This window comes from Mesocricetus auratus, unplaced genomic scaffold, assembly GCF_017639785.1.
Source record: "Mesocricetus auratus isolate SY011 unplaced genomic scaffold, BCM_Maur_2.0 Super-Scaffold_100676, whole genome shotgun sequence".
In the NCBI taxonomy this organism is placed as follows: Eukaryota; Metazoa; Chordata; class Mammalia; order Rodentia; family Cricetidae; genus Mesocricetus; species Mesocricetus auratus.
The window spans coordinates 114,024,933-114,042,816 of record NW_024429266.1 but is presented as its reverse complement, the minus strand read 5'-3'; the positions used below and the strand labels follow the sequence as shown (position 1 = coordinate 114,042,816).

The 17,884-nt window shown below is 47.4% G+C and overlaps 2 protein-coding genes across 2 annotated transcripts; both read right to left on the bottom strand.

Annotated features, from left to right (window-relative positions):
• Positions 1–680: 680 nt before the first annotated feature.
• Positions 681–9,607, bottom strand: LOC121136527 (sperm motility kinase X-like). Its single transcript, XM_040737077.1, has 10 exons — positions 6,846–9,607; positions 6,205–6,379; positions 5,429–5,699; positions 5,064–5,322; positions 3,867–4,153; positions 3,375–3,449; positions 2,970–3,050; positions 1,506–1,787; positions 1,160–1,332; positions 681–809 (listed from the first exon to the last, which is right to left on the bottom strand). Exons 1-2 carry the CDS (start codon positions 9,605–9,607, stop codon positions 6,343–6,345), a joined length of 2,799 nt encoding a protein of 932 aa, XP_040593011.1. The 3' UTR covers positions 681–809; positions 1,160–1,332; positions 1,506–1,787; positions 2,970–3,050; positions 3,375–3,449; positions 3,867–4,153; positions 5,064–5,322; positions 5,429–5,699; positions 6,205–6,342.
• A 22-nt stretch (positions 9,608–9,629) lies between these two features.
• On the bottom strand, positions 9,630–13,345 carry LOC121136526 (sperm motility kinase X-like). The gene is made up of 2 exons (XM_040737076.1): positions 13,051–13,345; positions 9,630–10,908 (listed from the first exon to the last, which is right to left on the bottom strand). The coding sequence occupies exon 2, from the start codon at positions 10,884–10,886 to the stop codon at positions 9,630–9,632; it is 1,257 nt and encodes a 418-aa protein (XP_040593010.1). The 5' UTR covers positions 10,887–10,908; positions 13,051–13,345.
• Between the last annotated feature and the right edge of the window lie 4,539 nt (positions 13,346–17,884).

Here is a 17,884-nt window from a genome sequence, read left to right as displayed (position 1 = left end):
AAATTGGGAGCATGGTAGAAGGTGAGAGGGGAGGAGGGAAGGGGACTGAGGAGGAGAACATGACGTAATGGGGTGGTCAGTTTGGGGGAAGGACAGGGCAGGAGAGCAAGAAAGATATGCTATGACAGAGGGAGCCATTGTGGATGATCAAGAAACCACAGAGATCCACAATTAACCACTGGCCTGAGCTTCTGGAGACCAGTGAAAGAAAGGGAGGAATGCTAATATGAGCAAAGGGGTCAAACCAGGATGGGAGAAAATCACAGAAACAGCAGACCTGAGCTAGCAGGAGCTCACTGTCTCCACACAGACAGCTGGGAAACCTGCTTAGCACTGATCTAGGGCCCCTCAATGCAGTTGATCGTGGTGTGGCATTGGCAGTAATTGAGGGCCAAAGGCAGTAGGAATAGGATCTATCCCTGTGCATGAACTGGATTTTTGGAGCACAGTCCCAATGGAGACATACCTTGCCCAGCCTAGGCACAGCGGTGTGGGCCTTGGTCCAGCCTCAACTTGGTCATGTGACAGACCACATTGACTCCCCATGGGAGTCCTTACCCTCTCTGAGGAGAAGATGCAAGTTGGGATGGGTAAATGTAGGAAGCAGGAGGAGGGGAGGGAGGGTGAACTGGGATTGGTATGGAAACAGAGAATAAATACAGAAAAAAAACAACAAAGCCTCATTAAAAAACACAATTTATTTCCAAATTAACAAACATAACTTAATGATATGGGGGTGCTAGTAGAGTTGATGGAGGTGGTCTTCTTCTAGTGCAGGGGCATCTCCACTGGCTTTTGATAGCCCCAAGCTGCAGAGAGCAGAGACATTAGGTGACACAAGTGCTAACAACGCTGGGAACACCTTGTCAGCCCACCTCCCGTATCTGCTGGTCAGTAATAAGCATCCCAAAAGCTTGGCTTGCTGGGCTCTGTCATCACCTAGCATCCAGAGAGGACCACCCCAGTGTTCTCAGCAGCATCACCCTGTCTCACTCTCCTGGTTTTCCCATCAGGATGCTCCTGCATGAAGGTCAGGACTTCCAAATGCTACCTGGTCCTTCAGATAACTTTGTGCTTCTTTATCACTATGCTTACTTTGGTGGTGGTGGTGGTGTGTGTGTGTGTGTGTGTGTGTGTGTGCGCGTGAAGATACACTCACCTGTAATATGTTTACAGTTGTGTGCTTGTGCATCTGTGTGCTTGTATATATCCACGTGTATTCTCCAACCTTTATGTATGTAGCACATGTATTCCCTCAAATGTCAACTCTGAGATGCTGTACACCTTGTGTTTTGGACACAGGCTTGCTCAAGTCCAGCAAGGTTGAAGCACCTGCAGCCAAGAGGGTGGTGTTTGTGGTGGTGCACGACTTTGATCCCAGGACTTGGGAGACAGAAGCAGGCAAATGTCAGTGAGACAAAGGCCAGTCTGCTCTAGAGAGACAGAGACAGACAGAAAAACCCTGTCTCAAAAACATAATAAAACAAAACAAAAAGGGCACGCACCTGTCTCCATCTGGGGTAAGAAGCCTCAGCCAGCCTGCTGGCTTTTCCCTCGCTTTCTGGGGAAAGAACTCATATGTCACAACGAAAGCAGGCACTGTATTGTGGACAGACAGGCACGGTCCCAGCCCTCCTGTGCTTCTGAATCTCACACTGGTGTGGATTTCACAGACTTTACTCGCAACCCAGTCATCTCCATTGTGGAGTGCAGGTCCAGGAGCAGCAGTGGGTCTGTGAAATTTGTTCAGGGACATCTGGACAGCCCAGCTCTGAAAGCTATTTTGTCTGTAATCATAAATGGGAAAAAGCAATGAAAGAAGGAAGGACAAAAGCATGTTAGATGGGTTTAGCAGGGTAAGCCTCCGTCGACCCCGTTCTGAAAGCCACCTAACCACCACAATCTTGTCCAGAGCTGAAGCAGGGACTGCAGCAGATCAGGTGCCCTAACAGGGAACAGGTTTAGAGAGGCCACAAGGGGGCAGCAAAACATCAGAGTGTCTCACAGCTTCAAGAGCCAGCTGCATTCTGCCTTTCTCATTGGCACAGGAGGGAGTCTCCATGCCCTCCATGCCTCCCTCCTCACTCCTCCCACATGACCCTTAGGAAGTACTTCCTGAACAGCTCCTTAGTGCAGTGCACAGGTGATGACTCAATGCTCAGGCCAATTCCAGATGTGAATCACCTCTGGATGCTCTGGGTTCATGTCTCCATGGGAAAGGCATTCTGATTCACCAGGATATGAGGTTGTGATGGGCTTCCATGGCATTCTTTTCTCAGATATGGGCATTTAGATTTGGGAGTAGGGATTGCTTATTGAACATAGTGTCATTCCTCCTAGACTGGCCTCAAACTCTCTGCTTTGGAAGATGACCTTGACTGCCTGATCCTCTTGTCTCTACCCCCAATATCAGGGAAGCTCCACCTGGTTGTAATTTGTGCTGGGAAAGAACCCAGGACCAAGAATCACTCTGCAGGCTGGACACACTGATCCCTAGTCCTCCTGGTCACATTCTGTTTTTAGAGAGAGATCTTACACTGCCACCAAAGCTAGACTACTGGTCCTTATATAGCCCAGGCTTGCCTTGAGTCTATGACACGTCTACAATCCAAGCCTCCAGAGTCCTGGAATTATTGGCATACTCCTTCACCCTTGCTCTGCCACAAAGTGCCTAGAAAGGGCAAATGGGAGGGAATGAGACCCCAGGGGCGAGGGCACTAAACCTTCAAGCAGTGGGGTTGAGGCTCCATCTTCCTACTGTCATCAGCTGCTGCTGTGGACATGCGCTGGAGAGTCTTCTGCCTTCCATTCTGGCCCAACCTGAGGGCTGCTGATCAGAACGGGGCTTCAAGGATACCTGGCTACACAGGTGATGACCTGGGCTGCTGCACACTGACCTGAGTGTCCTTGACATGGCATGGGATGGGGACAGCTTCCTTTACCTCCCTCCCACCCAGGTCCCAACTCACCAGCTTCAGAAGAAAAGTGGTGTCTGGCCACAGTTCTTTCTTTCAGTCCGTCAAAAGACTCTCAGTAGAAATAGAGGTCATCTAGAAATGGTAAAAGATAAAATGCAGGGTAAATGGTGCAGTCCTGTAATTCCATAGGGGCCCAGAACTCCAGATCTTCCTCAGCTACACTGAATCCCCGGATAGGCTGAGATACAGGTGTGACTCAGTTGGGACAGCTCTTGCCCAGCATACAAGAAACCCTGGGTTTGTCCAGAAGACAAAATAAACCAGACTTGGTGGAGAATTACTGGAATCCCTGCATTTGGTACATGGAGATTGAAAGATTCAAAATTTAAGGATATCCACAGCTACATGCGTCATTTAAAAACAAAATCACAAAACCCAATGGGATTAGGTTCTGACCTGAAGCCCCAACACTCAGTTGGCCAGTGGTAGGAGGCCGCCAGTCCTTGGCAGCCTGGACTGCATACAGAAAACCTGTGTCAGCATTCGAGGAGAGGGGAAAAAAAAGGTTTCTCATTTTAGGGGACTGATAGTTATGTCGCTGTGGGGTTTAAGAGCCAGGAATTTTGGAAATGACAATAAAATCCCAGGAATATAGGGTCTAGACAGTATTGAGGAAAAACAGGTAAGGCAGGATTGCTGAATTGTACATAATGAGTATTGTGTGTCTGTCTGTTCTCACCCTTTGAGTACGTGTGTAGACCAGAAATATTCATCCAGTGCTTTTACACCTTAATTCTCTTGTTTGCTTTTTGAGACAGGGTGTCTCTGTGTATACCTGGCTGTGCCTGAAATCTCTCTGTAGCCCAGAATTCACAGAGATCAGGCTGCCTCCCCCACCCACAGTCCTGGGTTCAAAGGGGACTCCGGGCCCATGGGCATCCACCTTACTTTTCACATGAGGGTCTCACTGATCCCAGGCCAGCAAGCTGCCATTCCTGCTTGTCCTTTCATTCACACAGCTCCCAGCGCCAGTGTCCACATCTCAGACTTCAAATATTCAAAATGTGCATGTCCTTTGTGATGGGCTACACTCAGCCCGGAACTCCCTACACTGGCCCTGAGCTGCTTCTACTTGACAGGGCAGAGGGATTCAGACCTGGAAATTCTGGCTTGGGGAGTTGGAGAAGAAGACGAAGATCCTGCTGCAAGTCATCTTTTCCTACAGAGCGGCCTGCCTGGGACAGAAGAGATCGAGACTAAACCACAAATGCTAGCAGCGTTCCAGTGCACCTAAGGAGGACTGAGTCTGCAGCACCACAGGGAAATAAATCCAGCGTGGACAACACAGAGCACTCAGACCTCCCCAGTTACAGGGCAAGACTCTGTGTGAACATTACAGCCAACACAAGAAAAGAGTTGGGGCAATACTATTCCTACCACCCAATGTGGACAGAAACAAATGTCAGAAAATAAGATGGAATTGTGCATGTGACATCTTAGCACTACTGTCAGGGAATGAAAGACAATTTCCATCTTGGGTTGTAGACAGAATGGGCTCCCTTAGCATACTTCTGTGATACGTTTCTTTTTAAGTGGGTGATTCAAGGTTTCATGTCTGAGTTATAATTTCTGTATCTACTCCAGTCAATGTCAATTTTATGTTTGTATTAGTGATTGCTGTTCATGGCCTTCTTCAGGGAATAATAGTGAGTCTTTTCAGATCCAGATTAAGACAGAGCAGCTTACCTGCATGGAAGTTGTTCATGTATAAGTAGACACAGAGACAGAGACAAACACAGAGATGGAGGCAGAGAAAGTTGAGAGAGAGAGAGAGAGAGAGAGAGAGAGAGAGAGAGAGAGAGGAATGAAAAGTCTCACCAGGGGCTCCACATTCCAGTGGATGGGGGCAGGTGAACAATATAGTTTTGTTACTATTATCAGAATGTCAAGTCAGATCTTCCTCCCACGCATGATAGAGTGCCCTGAGAATTCTTCCTCAGGGGTGTCTGAGCAGCTCATCCTGGTCCAGTGGCTGAGGCCAGAACAGGATCCTGGGGAATCTCCTTTCCCAGGGCTGTAGATGGTGGTTAGGAAAGCATAGGGTTCTGGGGTGCTCGTGCAACCTCAGAGTAGAAGAAGACATACCTTCCTTCTCAGATTCGGTTAAAAATGTCTTTCCAATGATGAACTTAGTGTTGCTCAGAGGACATGTCAGAGAATTTTTTGTGAACCTCTCAGAACAAGATACGGAGAAGCTGGGAAGCACAGATGATGTCCCAGCAAAATGAAGATTCCAGGAACCTTTTCTTCCTGGGTTCAATTTAGGGACACGTGGGATAGACAGACCATCCATGTCAGTCACACAGCCTTCCCTGTTCGTCGAGACATGACAATTTGGGACAGTCTAGGGAGAAAGAGGATACAGGATGTTATCATGCCAGTGTAACTGCAGAATAAACAGGGATGGTTTCCCGGAAGCTCTCCCACATGACCTGCAAAAGGCTCCTTACCTGTGGGAGAACAATCAACTTGAAATGACACAGAATTGGAAGCAACCATAGCCTGGCTGAGAGCAGACATGGAATTGCAAGGAGTCAAGTAGATGGAGGCAACCACCGAGTGGCAGAGAGCACACTGTGGCTGGCACTAGGCATGGCCTACAGCAGGTTGCTGGCCCCTCTTGAAAGTTTCAGTTTTTCCATGTTCAGGACACCCATCATCCCCTCACGCTGAGGCAAGTGGTGTTGAGTTCGGCATCCAGTTCTCAAAGTGAATGACGGCCTTGAAGAAGCAAGCATGGAGAGGCAGCTGGTGAGTAACTAGAGGGCAGAAGTGGTGGAGAGAGAGGAATCGGCTGCCCTTGAGTCACTCCCCAGATGAGAATTTCCAAGTTTTGCTCTGAGTGGGGTCTGAGGACTCAGAACATTTGCAGGTTTTTGCAAGTGTTTGGCAGGAGGTTGCCCTCTAGAGCATTCTATAGGGCCTCTTGCAGGCCAGATTCTCAACCTGAGAGCCCATCTTGGGGATGATGAGACTGGCTAACTAGGAATACTCTCCCTGGGGGTGAAAAGGGCCACCCCATGGAGAAGATCATGTTCTCTGCCAGGAAACAAGGAGCCAAGGACAGTCATTACCCAGAGTGCAGTCTGTGATGTTTACCCAGGCAGGGGAGAGGGGAAGGGTCTATTGTTCCACAACACAGCCTGGGCCACCTTTGTAACTCTGCCCTGCCCTCTGAACAAGAAAGACCCCATGTAAAGCCTGCCCTTCCCGCCTGGGATTTCACCTGGTGAGAGCTCAGCTGGTGTGGACAGCTGTTCTTCCTCTGCAGGAGGAGCCTGTGGACACACTGCTCCTGGACGTCTGGCCTCGCTCTCCTGCGGGATTGTCCACACCTCAGCCAGGCCGATCCCCAACCCGTGGCTCATAAGCCACGGAGCTGGGCCTTGACATCTTCAGTACTACAAAGCAGAAAGAAAGAGGAAGCAGACACTTAGTAACTTTGGCACACATAGAACTTACTGTGCTGACGATGCAGCACCTAAGCATCCCTCTGCCTGCTTTGATCAGCATCTCTGCTGTCCAATTCTACCTCAACAAGCCTGAGGTCACACTGGAGGGCATCCTCTGGGGTTGGTCTTTCTGAAGGAACAGGTTCTTAAGTTCACAAGTGTGCCACAATAGAGGATCTCACACTCACTTGGGATCAGAGTAGAGATTGGTTGGGGGACTGGAGGAGTCTGGTGTGTGTGGGGGGGTTGCAGGAGGGGAGGGGAGGGATATGTGATTGACATGAGAAACAAGCTTGTTTCCTACTTAAATAAAAATAAAGGAAAACAAAACAAGTGGGCCGCAAGTGGGCATAGTCATCGTCTGTCACAAAGGACAGGAGGCAAAGAATGAGTAAAATAAAGTAAGTGGCCCCACCTGATTCTGTGGGTGACTCCAGGATCCCGTTTCTTTGGAGCCAGGTTCTGACAGGCATCGTGGCTTCTCCTGGCAGGTGGCAAACAGAAGCACACGTGTCTGAGGCAGTTCACCATTGTTTTCTTGAACCCCTTCCACCTGTGGCGCCTCCGGATTGGGGAGGAAGCCTGGCCGGCAACCTCAGGCTGGCCGTGGGTGATGGCCTCCTCCTCTGTGATGCTGTCATCCTGAGTCTTATGCCCTGCCTGGGTCCTCCTCACTTCCAGGGAGACATTTGCTTCCCGATGCATGTCCTCCTCCTCCATTATATTCTTTTCCTCTATGATGGCCTCAGTGTGAGCCATGGTCTCTCCATCGACCATGGTGGTTTCTTCTGTGATGGTCTCATCATGAGTATTGGTCACTTCTGGTGTGAGAGCCTCTTCCTGGGGTATGGTTGTTTCGTGTATGATGGTACCTTCCTCATTCATGGCCTCTTCCTGTGTGATAGTCATTTCCTCACTAATTTCTTCTTGTATCCTGGAGTCTCCCTGCCTGGTATCCCCAGAGGAGGGGCCTTTGGAAGTTACACTCTGAGCTGTGTCTCTGGAGCTGCAGAGTTCCTCTTGATAACTCCAGGAAGAAACACTGCCTGTGTTACATGTGGTCTCCTTGTCGTCTGGTGAACAAGAATCATTGAACATTAAGAACAGTGATGGGCAGACACTGTCATTGGGGCTGACATGTGACCCGATCTTTGACTCAGAGGAACTCTCGCTCATTACCACGCTACTGCGTGTAAGGTCAAGAGAACGGGGCCTGTTCGGGAAGACTAGGTGTGGAGGTTGGGGCCTGTCTGACAGGTGGCATAGGGTGGCAGGCATGCTATGCCTTGTGCCACCCTGCCTGGCATTGTTCTCATGCTCTGTCTCCTGAAGACTGCATGACATGGTGAAGGCCAGGGGAGCAGGCTCAGTAGCTCTCCTTAGAGGCACAGGGAAGGTGTGATGATCTCCCAGGTTGAGGACAAGGCCTGACTGCCTGGGTTTCACCGGCTGATGGCAGCTATCTCCCACAGAGGACTCGTGTTTGAGAATCAGGTAAGTGGCCATCAGCTGGTTGTCCTTTTGTTCTCTGAGACAATCAGTGTTTTCCTCAGACTTATACCCCATGACCGTCATGCTGCTGACAATGCTGGTGGTTGTCAGGGTGCCTGGGAGTCTCTGTGTGGAAGGAGGCAAAAGGGCAATGGTGTCCCTGATCATGGGGCACGCCATGATTTGTTCAATGTTGGCCCTCCCGCCTGGGTCCTTCATCAGTAGTTGGGTGATGACTATGGAAATATCGGTGGAAATGTGCTGAGGTATTCTGACACCTTCAGGAGACCTGGCACAGAAGGGAAAGCGCCCAACCACCATGAGGAAGAGGAGAACTCCCAAACTCCATATATCAGCTCTGAAACCATCATAGGCTTCACCTGAGAACACTTCTGGAGCACAGTAGAGCGGGGTACCACAGGAATCTGTCATCAGGTCCCCTGGGGGCACCTTTGCTGCAAGGCCAAAATCGCAAAGTTTTGCGTTTCCCATACAGTCAAGCAGTATGTTATTGGCCTTAATGTCCCTATGGACGATCTGGTTGTTGTGGCAGTATTGAACTGCAAGGAGAATCTGGGTAAATAGCCTCCGTGCCTCACTCTCAATTAAGCACCTCTGTTGCATAATGTGTCCAAAAAGATCTCCTTGTGATGCGTGCTCCATCACTAAGAAGGTGGTGTCTCTTGATTGGAACACGTTCAGCAATTCGATTATGTGCGGGTGTTTGAGAGATTTCATTATGTTGATTTCAGTAGCAACAACTGAGGCGTACTCCTCATTTCTGATCATTTTTACAGCCACATGGGTTACAGTAGGAACGTGGATGGCCAGCTTAACCTTCGAAAATTGTCCCTGGCCCACGGTCTTCAACATCTTATAATCAGGCATGAAGGAATCCTCAGAGGAGCAGCAGGCCGGTCGCCACCAGGTTCTATGAGTGACTCCACAATCCGGTTTCTTTGGAGCCAGGTTCTGACAGGCATCGTGGCTTCTGCTGGCAGGTGGCAAACAGAAGCACACGTGTCTGAGGCAGTTCACCATTGTTTTCCTGAACCCCTTCCACCTGTGGCGCCTCCGGATTGGGGAGGAAGCCTGGCCGGCAACCTCAGGCTGGCCGTGGGTGATGGCCTCCTCCTCTGTGATGCTGTCATCCTGAGTCTTATGCCCTGCCTGGGTCCTCCTCACTTCCAGGGAGACATTTGCTTCCCGATGCATGTCCTCCTCCTCCATTATATTCTTTTCCTCTATGATGGCCTCAGTGTGAGCCATGGTCTCTCCATCGACCATGGTGGTTTCTTCTGTGATGGTCTCATCATGAGTATTGGTCACTTCTGGTGTGAGAGCCTCTTCCTGGGGTATGGTTGTTTCGTGTATGATGGTACCTTCCTCATTCATGGCCTCTTCCTGTGTGATAGTCATTTCCTCACTAATTTCTTCTTGTATCCTGGAGTCTCCCTGCCTGGTATCCCCAGAGGAGGGGCCTTTGGAAGTTACACTCTGAGCTGTGTCTCTGGAGCTGCAGAGTTCCTCTTGATAACTCCAGGAAGAAACACTGCCTGTGTTACATGTGGTCTCCTTGTCGTCTGGTGAACAAGAATCATTGAACATTAAGAACAGTGATGGGCAGACACTGTCATTGGGGCTGACATGTGACCCGATCTTTGACTCAGAGGAACTCTCGCTCATTACCACGCTACTGCGTGTAAGGTCAAGAAGAACGGGGCCTGTTCGGGAAGACTAGGTGTGGAGGTTGGGGCCTGTCTGACAGGTGGCATAGGGTGGCAGGCATGCTATGCCTTGTGCCACCCTGCCTGGCATTGTTCTCATGCTCTGTCTCCTGAAGACTGCATGACATGGTGAAGGCCAGGGGAGCAGGCTCAGTAGCTCTCCTTAGAGGCACAGGGAAGGTGTGATGATCTCCCAGGTTGAGGACAAGGCCTGACTGCCTGGGTTTCACCGGCTGATGGCAGCTATCTCCCACAGAGGACTCGTGTTTGAGAATCAGGTAAGTGGCCATCAGCTGGTTGTCCTTTTGTTCTCTGAGACAATCAGTGTTTTCCTCAGACTTATACCCCATGACTGTCATGCTGCTGACAATGCTGGTGGTTGTCAGGGTGCCTGGGAGTCTCTGTGTGGAAGGAGGCAAACGTGCAAGGGTGTCTGTGATCATGGAGCACCTCATGATTTGATCAATGCTGGGCCTGCTGCCTGGGTTGATCATCAGTAATCGTATGATGACTATGAAAATATCGTTGGAAATATGCTCAGGTATGCTGTATTTTGAGCTGAGGATCTGCCGCCTCAGACCTTCAGGAGACCTGGCCCAGAAGGGAAAGCGCCCAACCACCATGAGGAAGAGGAGAACTCCCAAACTCCATATATCAGCTCTGAAACCATCATAGGCTTCGCCAACAAAAAGTTCCGGTGCACAGTAGAGAGGGGTACCACAGTAATCTGTCAGAAGGTGCCCTGGGGGCACTTTTGCTGCAAGGCCAAAATCGCAAAGTTTTGCGTTGCCCATCCAGTCAAGCAGTATGTTATCAGCTTTAATGTCTCTATGGGCAATCTGGTTGTTGTGGCAATACTCAACTGCAAGGACAATCTGGGTAAATAGCCTCCGTGCCTCGCTCTCATGTAAGCACCTCCGTTCCATAATGTATCGATAAAGATCTCCCTGTGATGCGTGTTCCATCACTAAGAAGGTGGTGTCTCTTGATTGGAACACGTGGAACAATTCGATTATGTGCGGGTGTTTGAGAGATTTCATGATGTTTATTTCACTAGCAACAACTGAGGCGTAGTCCTTCTCATTTCTGATCATTTTTACAGCCACATGGGTTACAGTAGGAACGTGGATGGCCAGCTTGACCTTCGAAAATTGTCCCTGGCCCACGGTCTTCAGCATCTTATATTCAGGCATGAAGGAGTCCTCAGAGGAGCAGCAGGCCTCCCTGCCCTGCTCCATGGTCGCGTCCTCGGTGATATGGCTAGAACCGAATTGAAAAGGGGGAAGTTTAAAGAAACTGTTCAAATCAGGCCTAGGAGCATGTCCATAGCAACCCATTCCTATGCCCTTAAGATGACACTCAGAGACATTGCAGGCAAACTAAGCAGGTACTTAACGCTCACAAGAGAAGAAAGCATCTTCTACAACAGTGGACAGTAGAATATGACACCAATGGGGTATGCAGGAACCATCCAGCAACTCTGAGAATAAAACAAAGGTCACAGAAGCTAAGAGATGCTCATTGCAGAGGATCATGATCCTCTTTCTGTAACCAATACTGACAGAGATGAGGTTCTAGTAAAACCAGAAGGGAGAGCAGTTGCAAAGACAACAGACACTTGAAAACCCAGAGTGTCCATGTGGGGAAATGGCTCAGGAGAATTCACTCAGAGAACAGGCAGCCACTGACTATATCGGGATGTTGTGACAAAATGCTGTGTTTCTTCGAACCCCAGGGCCTGGAGTAACATCTATGGGGGGTTAAAGATGACGTCATTCAACACATGATACTCATGAGACCTGAGACTTCTCACCAAAGCCCAGGATCCCAGAGGCAGTAGCCTGATATACTCAAATGGTCAAGAAAATATTTGTCTGCCAGAACCCTAAGACAGCATGTGGGAGATGGAGCCATATTCTGGCACCCTAGGCCCTTCCTCTCTCAAACAAAAATCTTTAGTTATGTCACTGAAATACAACAGAAATTGGTTCCTTGTGTATCTAGACATTCGCAAGATAAGATCAAGTACCTGAGGACTGTGAGTATAACAGGACTGCATTCTAATTAGAATTGGTTTGTATTTTCACATGATCAAGGAAAAGCATGAACTCAGTCTATGAAGCCTTTTCTTAAAGGCCACATGTTCTTCTGTGTGACAATCTCTAGTGCTCCTGAGTGCCCATTTGTTAATAGAGTTCTCTTAGGATTGAAGTTTTTAACAGGGACTTTGCAGGACACAGGCACATGTGTGCACACACACACACACACACACACTCACACACAAACACACACACACACACACACACACCCTGCAATCAGACATGATCCAACTAGCTGTGGCCATCCTAAGGAGAGTTGTCCTTCAGGGTCAGCTGATGCATCTTGTATAGGAGCTCAAAGGAAAACCCAGCAACCTAGAGTCTGTTGTTCATCAAAATAACCTTGGATCAGAGCATGGAGACAACTGCCGTTGATAGGAATTAGCTACAGAGAGGATGGGGATGTCAGGAATAGGGATAAGGGTATGTAACGGAAGGAGCATGGGGCTTCTTAGCGATTTAGGGTCATTTGGTGTGGGGTGAGTGGAGAGACACTTTACTTGTTGGGTATCTGTCCAAATAGGAAGGTTAGTTGATTGCTACTTGGCCTCTAAGAGTTTGCAGGCTCTCTTTACACTTTCACTTACTGTGTTCTTGAATTCTTTTCAGCTGCCCTGTTCCATATATTTCATCGAAAGAAGAGGATCTGACTATTTTCTCTGTCCTTGCCAATCATGACCTTGAACTGCCAGGAAGATCCCAAGATAACCACCTAGCTTGAGGCTTTCTGTCAAAGCACAGACACATTGGTGCCCTTCCCTAAGAGACCATCCATTGTGGCCTGTCAGTCCTCTCAACAGTACACATGACTTGCCCTGTACTCAGAAAGTGGCTGAATTAAAAAGGGAAACACTAGGGACTTGGAAGGGGGCAGTGAGATCACGGGAATGTGGTCCGAGTTTTTGTACATGTATGGAAATGCCCCATGAGAATCTTGTTCAATTAATATAGACTGATATTTTTAAATGGCAAAAGAAGAGATAAGTCCAGATAAAATGACACATTAAAATAGAGTAAATTCAGTCGGACTTTGGTGGCACACCCCTTAAGTCCCAGCAAATGCGAGGCATGGACAGGCGAATCTCTGTGAGTTTGTGCCATCATGGTCTACACATGAGTTCCAGGACAGCCTCCAAAACCCTGTCTCGAAAAATCAAAACATAACACATAGAGTAAATTCTAATAAAAAATAAAAATTGCCAGATATTGTACCCCAAACCAAAGAAGAAGGACTGTGGATTTAGTTTAAATTCAGGGAAACAAAATCTCTAAACCCGGTATCTATGAACTAGAGGCCACTCACTGTGTTCAGATTCACCAATTCACCACTATCCAAGTACAAGTAGCTCACTGATGAGTGAATCTCAATAGTCTCCAACCAGCTAACAGCTTCTGAACTGTAAGGACTGGAGTCAGCCTCAGCCAGAGCTGTTAGTGCAGAGGATTCTGTCATTGTGAGGTCACAGCAAGAAATGGACCAATGGCAGCTCAGCACACCTCGATGGTTTCTTTACCTTCTGTCACCAAGGACAGGAAAGCTATTCTGTTCAGTGTGGCAGTAGGAGCCTGATGACACTGGCTACATTCAAATGGCTGTCCCCATGTGCCCAATGAGCCACTACTTCCTGTAAAGCCACTTTCCTGGGTCTACAAGTTTTCCCAAATGATGTCACCTGGTGGGGACTGTGTCCAAACACTTGATTCTTTGTGGGACATTGACATCCAACCTTAACCAGGATGTGTTTCACTTTTATAATGAAACAGAATCATAAGAATGACAAAGGGCCCCGCAACATTGGCCCTCCCTTGGTTATGGATTCTGACATGCTCAGGGTAGTAGGGGCATAGTGTTTTGCTTTTCTTTTGGAACCTACCACCCTAGGACAAGGATGTAATAACTCAGCATGTCTACACTCAAAAGTTTTCAGGTTATTTTTCTCTAAAGACTGATTCCTGGCCACTATAGGATGACTGTATTGGGATGTGGTGACAAAATACTGTGTTCCATTGCACCCTAGGGCCTGGAACAAACATCTGTGGGGGTTAAAGATGACAGCATTCATCACATGGTCTCCAGTAGGCCTGAGACTTCTCACCAAAGCCCAGGATCCCAGAGGCAGAAGCCTGGCATGTTCAAAATGGTCAAGAAAATACTTGTCTGCAAGAACCCTAAGACAGCATGTGGGAGATGGAGCCATATTCTGGCACCCTAGGCCCTTCCTCTCTCAAACAAAAATCTTTAGTTATGTCACTGAAATACAACAGAAATTGGTTCCTTGTGTATCTAGACATTCGCAAGATAAGATCAAGTACCTGAGGACTGTGAGTATAACAGGACTGCATTCTAATTAGAATTGGTTTGTATTTTCACATGATCAAGGAAAAGCATGAACTCAGTCTATGAAGCCTTTTCTTAAAGGCCACATGTTCTTCTGTGTGACAATCTCTAGTGCTCCTGAGTGCCCATTTGTTAATAGAGTTCTCTTAGGATTGAAGTTTTTAACAGGGACTTTGCAGGACACAGGCACATGTGTGCACACACACACACACACACTCACACACAAACACACCACACACACACACACACACACACACACACACACACACCCTGCAATCAGACATGATCCAACTAGCTGTGGCCATCCTAAGGAGAGTTGTCCTTCAGGGTCAGCTGATGCATCTTGTATAGGAGCTCAATGGAAAACCCAGCAACCTAGAGTCTGTTGTTCATCAAAATAACCTTGGATCAGAGCATGGAGACAACAGCCGTTGATAGGAATTAGCTACAGAGAGGATGGGGAAGTCAGGAATAGGGATAAGGGTATGTAACGGAAGGAGCATGGGGCTTCTTAGCGATTTAGGGTCATTTGGTGTGGGGTGAGTGGAGAGACACTTTACTTGTTGGGTATCTGTCCAAATAGGAAGGTTAGTTGATTGCTACTTGGCCTCTAAGAGTTTGCAGGCTCTCTTTACACTTTCACTTACTGTGTTCTTGAATTCTTTTCAGCTGCCCTGTTCCATATATTTCATCGAAAGAAGAGGATCTGACTATTTTCTCTGTCCTTGCCAATCATGACCTTGAACTGCCAGGAAGATCCCAAGATAACCACCTAGCTTGAGGCTTTCTGTCAAAGCACAGACACATTGGTGCCCTTCTCTAAGAGACCATCCACTGTGGCCTGTCAGTCCTCTCAACAGTACACATGACTTGCCCTGTACTCAGAAAGTGGCTGAAAAAAAAAGCGAAACACTAGGGACTTGGAAAGGGGCAGTGAGATCACGGGAATGTGGTCCGAGTTTTTGTACATGTATGGAAATGCCCCATGAGAATCTTGTTCAATTAATATAGACTGATATTTTTAAATGGCAAAAGAAGAGATAAGTCCAGATAAAATGACACATTAAAATAGAGTAAATTCAGTCGGACTTTGGTGGCACACCCCTTAAGTCCCAGCAAATGCGAGGCATGGACAGGCGAATCTCTGTGAGTTTGTGCCATCATGGTCTACACATGAGTTCCAGGACAGCCTCCAAAACCCTGTCTCGAAAAATCAAAACATAACACATAGAGTAAATTCTAATAAAAATTGCCACACATTATACCCCAAACCAAAGAAGAAGGACTGTGGATTTAGTTTAAATTCAGGGAAACAAAATCTCTAAACCCGGTATCTATGAACTAGAGGCCACTCACTGTGTTCAGATTCACCAATTCACCACTATCCAAGTACAAGTAGCTCACTGATGAGTGAATCTCAATAGTCTCCAACCAGCTAACAGCTTCTGAACTGTAAGGACTGGAGTCAGCCTCAGCCAGAGCTGTTAGTGAAGAGGATTCTGTCATTGTGAGGTCACAGCAAGAAATGGACCAATGGCAGCTCAGCACACCTCGATGGTTTCTTTACCTTCTGTCACCAAGGACAGGAAAGCTATTCTGTTCAGTGTGGCAGTAGGAGCCTGATGACACTGGCTACATTCAAATGGCTGTCCCCAATGTGCCCAATGAGCCACTACTTCCTGTAAAGCCACTTTCCTGGGTCCACAAGTTTTCCCAAATGATGTCACCTGGTGGGGACTGCGTCCAAACACTTGATTCTTTGTGGGACATTGACATCCAACCTTAACCAGGATGTGTTTCACTTTTATAATGAAACAGAATCATAAGAATGACAAAGGGCCGTGCAACATTGGCCCTCCCTTGGTTATGGATTCTGACATTCTCAGGGTAGTAGGGGCATAGTGTTTTGCTTTTCTTTTGGAACCTATCACCCTAGGACAAGGATGTAATAACTCAGCATGTCTACACTCAAAAGTTTTCAGGTTATTTTTCTCTAAAGACTGATTCCTGGGCTCTATAGGATGACTGCATTGGGATGTGGTGACAAAATACTGTGTTCCATTGCACCCTAGGGCCTGGAACAAACATCTGTGGGGGTTAAAGATGACAGCATTCATCACATGGTCTCCAGTAGGCCTGAGACTTCTCACCAAAGCCCAGGATCCCAGAGGCAGAAGCCTGGCATGTTCAAAATGGTCAAGAAAATACTTGTCTGCAAGAACCCTAAGACAACCCATGTGGGAGATGGAGGCATATCCTGGCACCCTAGGTTCTATGATGGCTCAACATACCTCACTCACACACATGTGTCCCCAAGGACATGAAGGCTGGTCTGGTCAGTGGGGCACAATGGCCCAAGTAGGCTGTTTGCATTCAGTTAGCTTCTCTATACCTCCCATGATCCTTGTCCTCATTCTAGGTTTGATTTATCACATTTACCATACCTTCAAAAACATTGAAGTACAATGCCAGGGATCAATATTCAAACACAGGATCATTCCTTGGACATTTAACATCTAAACTTTAATACACACCCTCTCAAGGTTAATACTTCTAGGTGGAATAATTGAAGTATCACAGTCTACAGATGTTGTCCTTTACTGGTTTATGGATTCTGTGTATCTGTGGCTGTGATAAAACCTCATGACAACAAACAATTTTAGGAAGATTTATTCCACTTTCACTTCCCAAATATAAGCTACCATAAGTACAGTGCTGTGATTAAAGGTGTTTGCTACCATACTCGACTAATTCTATGTGTTTGTTTTGTTGAACCAGGATCTATGTAGTCCAGAATGACCTGGAAGGTGATACGTAACTCAGGCTGGCCTTGAATTTATGATCCAATGATTGACATTGAGCCATAGGTCTAGTTGTTTATTCTTTGACTCCATGTCTCCTATAACCCAGACTGGCCTGTTACTGGAAATGTTTAGGAACGGTTGGGCTGCAAGTTCTGATCCTCCTTCTTCTACTTAGAAGGGCAGATCAGAAGTTCAAGTCCTAAGGAGTTGAATGATGGTGTCCATGTGTTAGGATTTCAGCTATGAGCTGCCATGCTCAGCTTGGCAACTTTTCCTTTTATCATTATATTATGATAAGCTTGTTTATTTATGTGTGTATTTTCATGTTATGGTGTACAAAAGAAATTAGAGGCCAACATGAAGGAGCCTATCCCTACCTCTACAATGTCAGCCTATGGTTCTGAACTCACCATGCCACACTTGGCAGCAAGTACCTTCACACACTGAGCCATCAGGCTGACCTCAGGTAGAACTTCCAAGTTTCTTGCATAAAGTAGTGTGGTGATACATGTATGTGTTCCTACCACTCAAGAGACAGTGTGCTGCTACTTAGTGTGGCCTGAAATTGTAGCCCTCTTGCTTGAACCTCTTGAGTGGTAGGTTATTTGCCTTATTATTTGACCTATATCCTTCTTTTTTTTAAGTTTTTTTTAATTTAAATTAGAAACAAGGTTGCTTCACACGTCAATTCCAGTTCCCTCTACCTTTCCCTCCCCTCCTCCCAGGCCCTCCCACCAACCCCTCCAATATCTCCTCATTTCCCCAGAGAGGGTGAGGCCCTCCATGAGTGTGTCCATAGTCTGTCATTTCATCCAGGGCACGGCCTAGACCCTCACCCAAGAGTCCAGGGTGAGAGTGCACCTCACATTGTTGGATGGGAGCCCAAAGTCCATTTGTATACCCAGGATAAATACTGATCTACTGCCCAGAGACTTGGGTATTCTTTACTCCCCTTCTGCTTCTTTAAGTATTTACAATTTTCTATAATTAAATGA

Bases quoted from the DNA above. Each gene is read 5' to 3' on its own strand.
- LOC121136527 (XM_040737077.1), bottom strand. From the start codon at position 9,607: ATGAGCGAGAGTTCCTCTGAGTCAAAGATCGGGTCACATGTCAGCCCC. The intron at 6,380-6,845 runs GTGGGGCCACTT...TCTGCTTTGTAG, and splicing joins GGAGTCACCCACAGAATCAG to TACTGAAGATGTCAAGGCCC.
- LOC121136526 (XM_040737076.1), bottom strand. From the start codon at position 10,886: ATGGAGCAGGGCAGGGAGGCCTGCTGCTCCTCTGAGGACTCCTTCATG.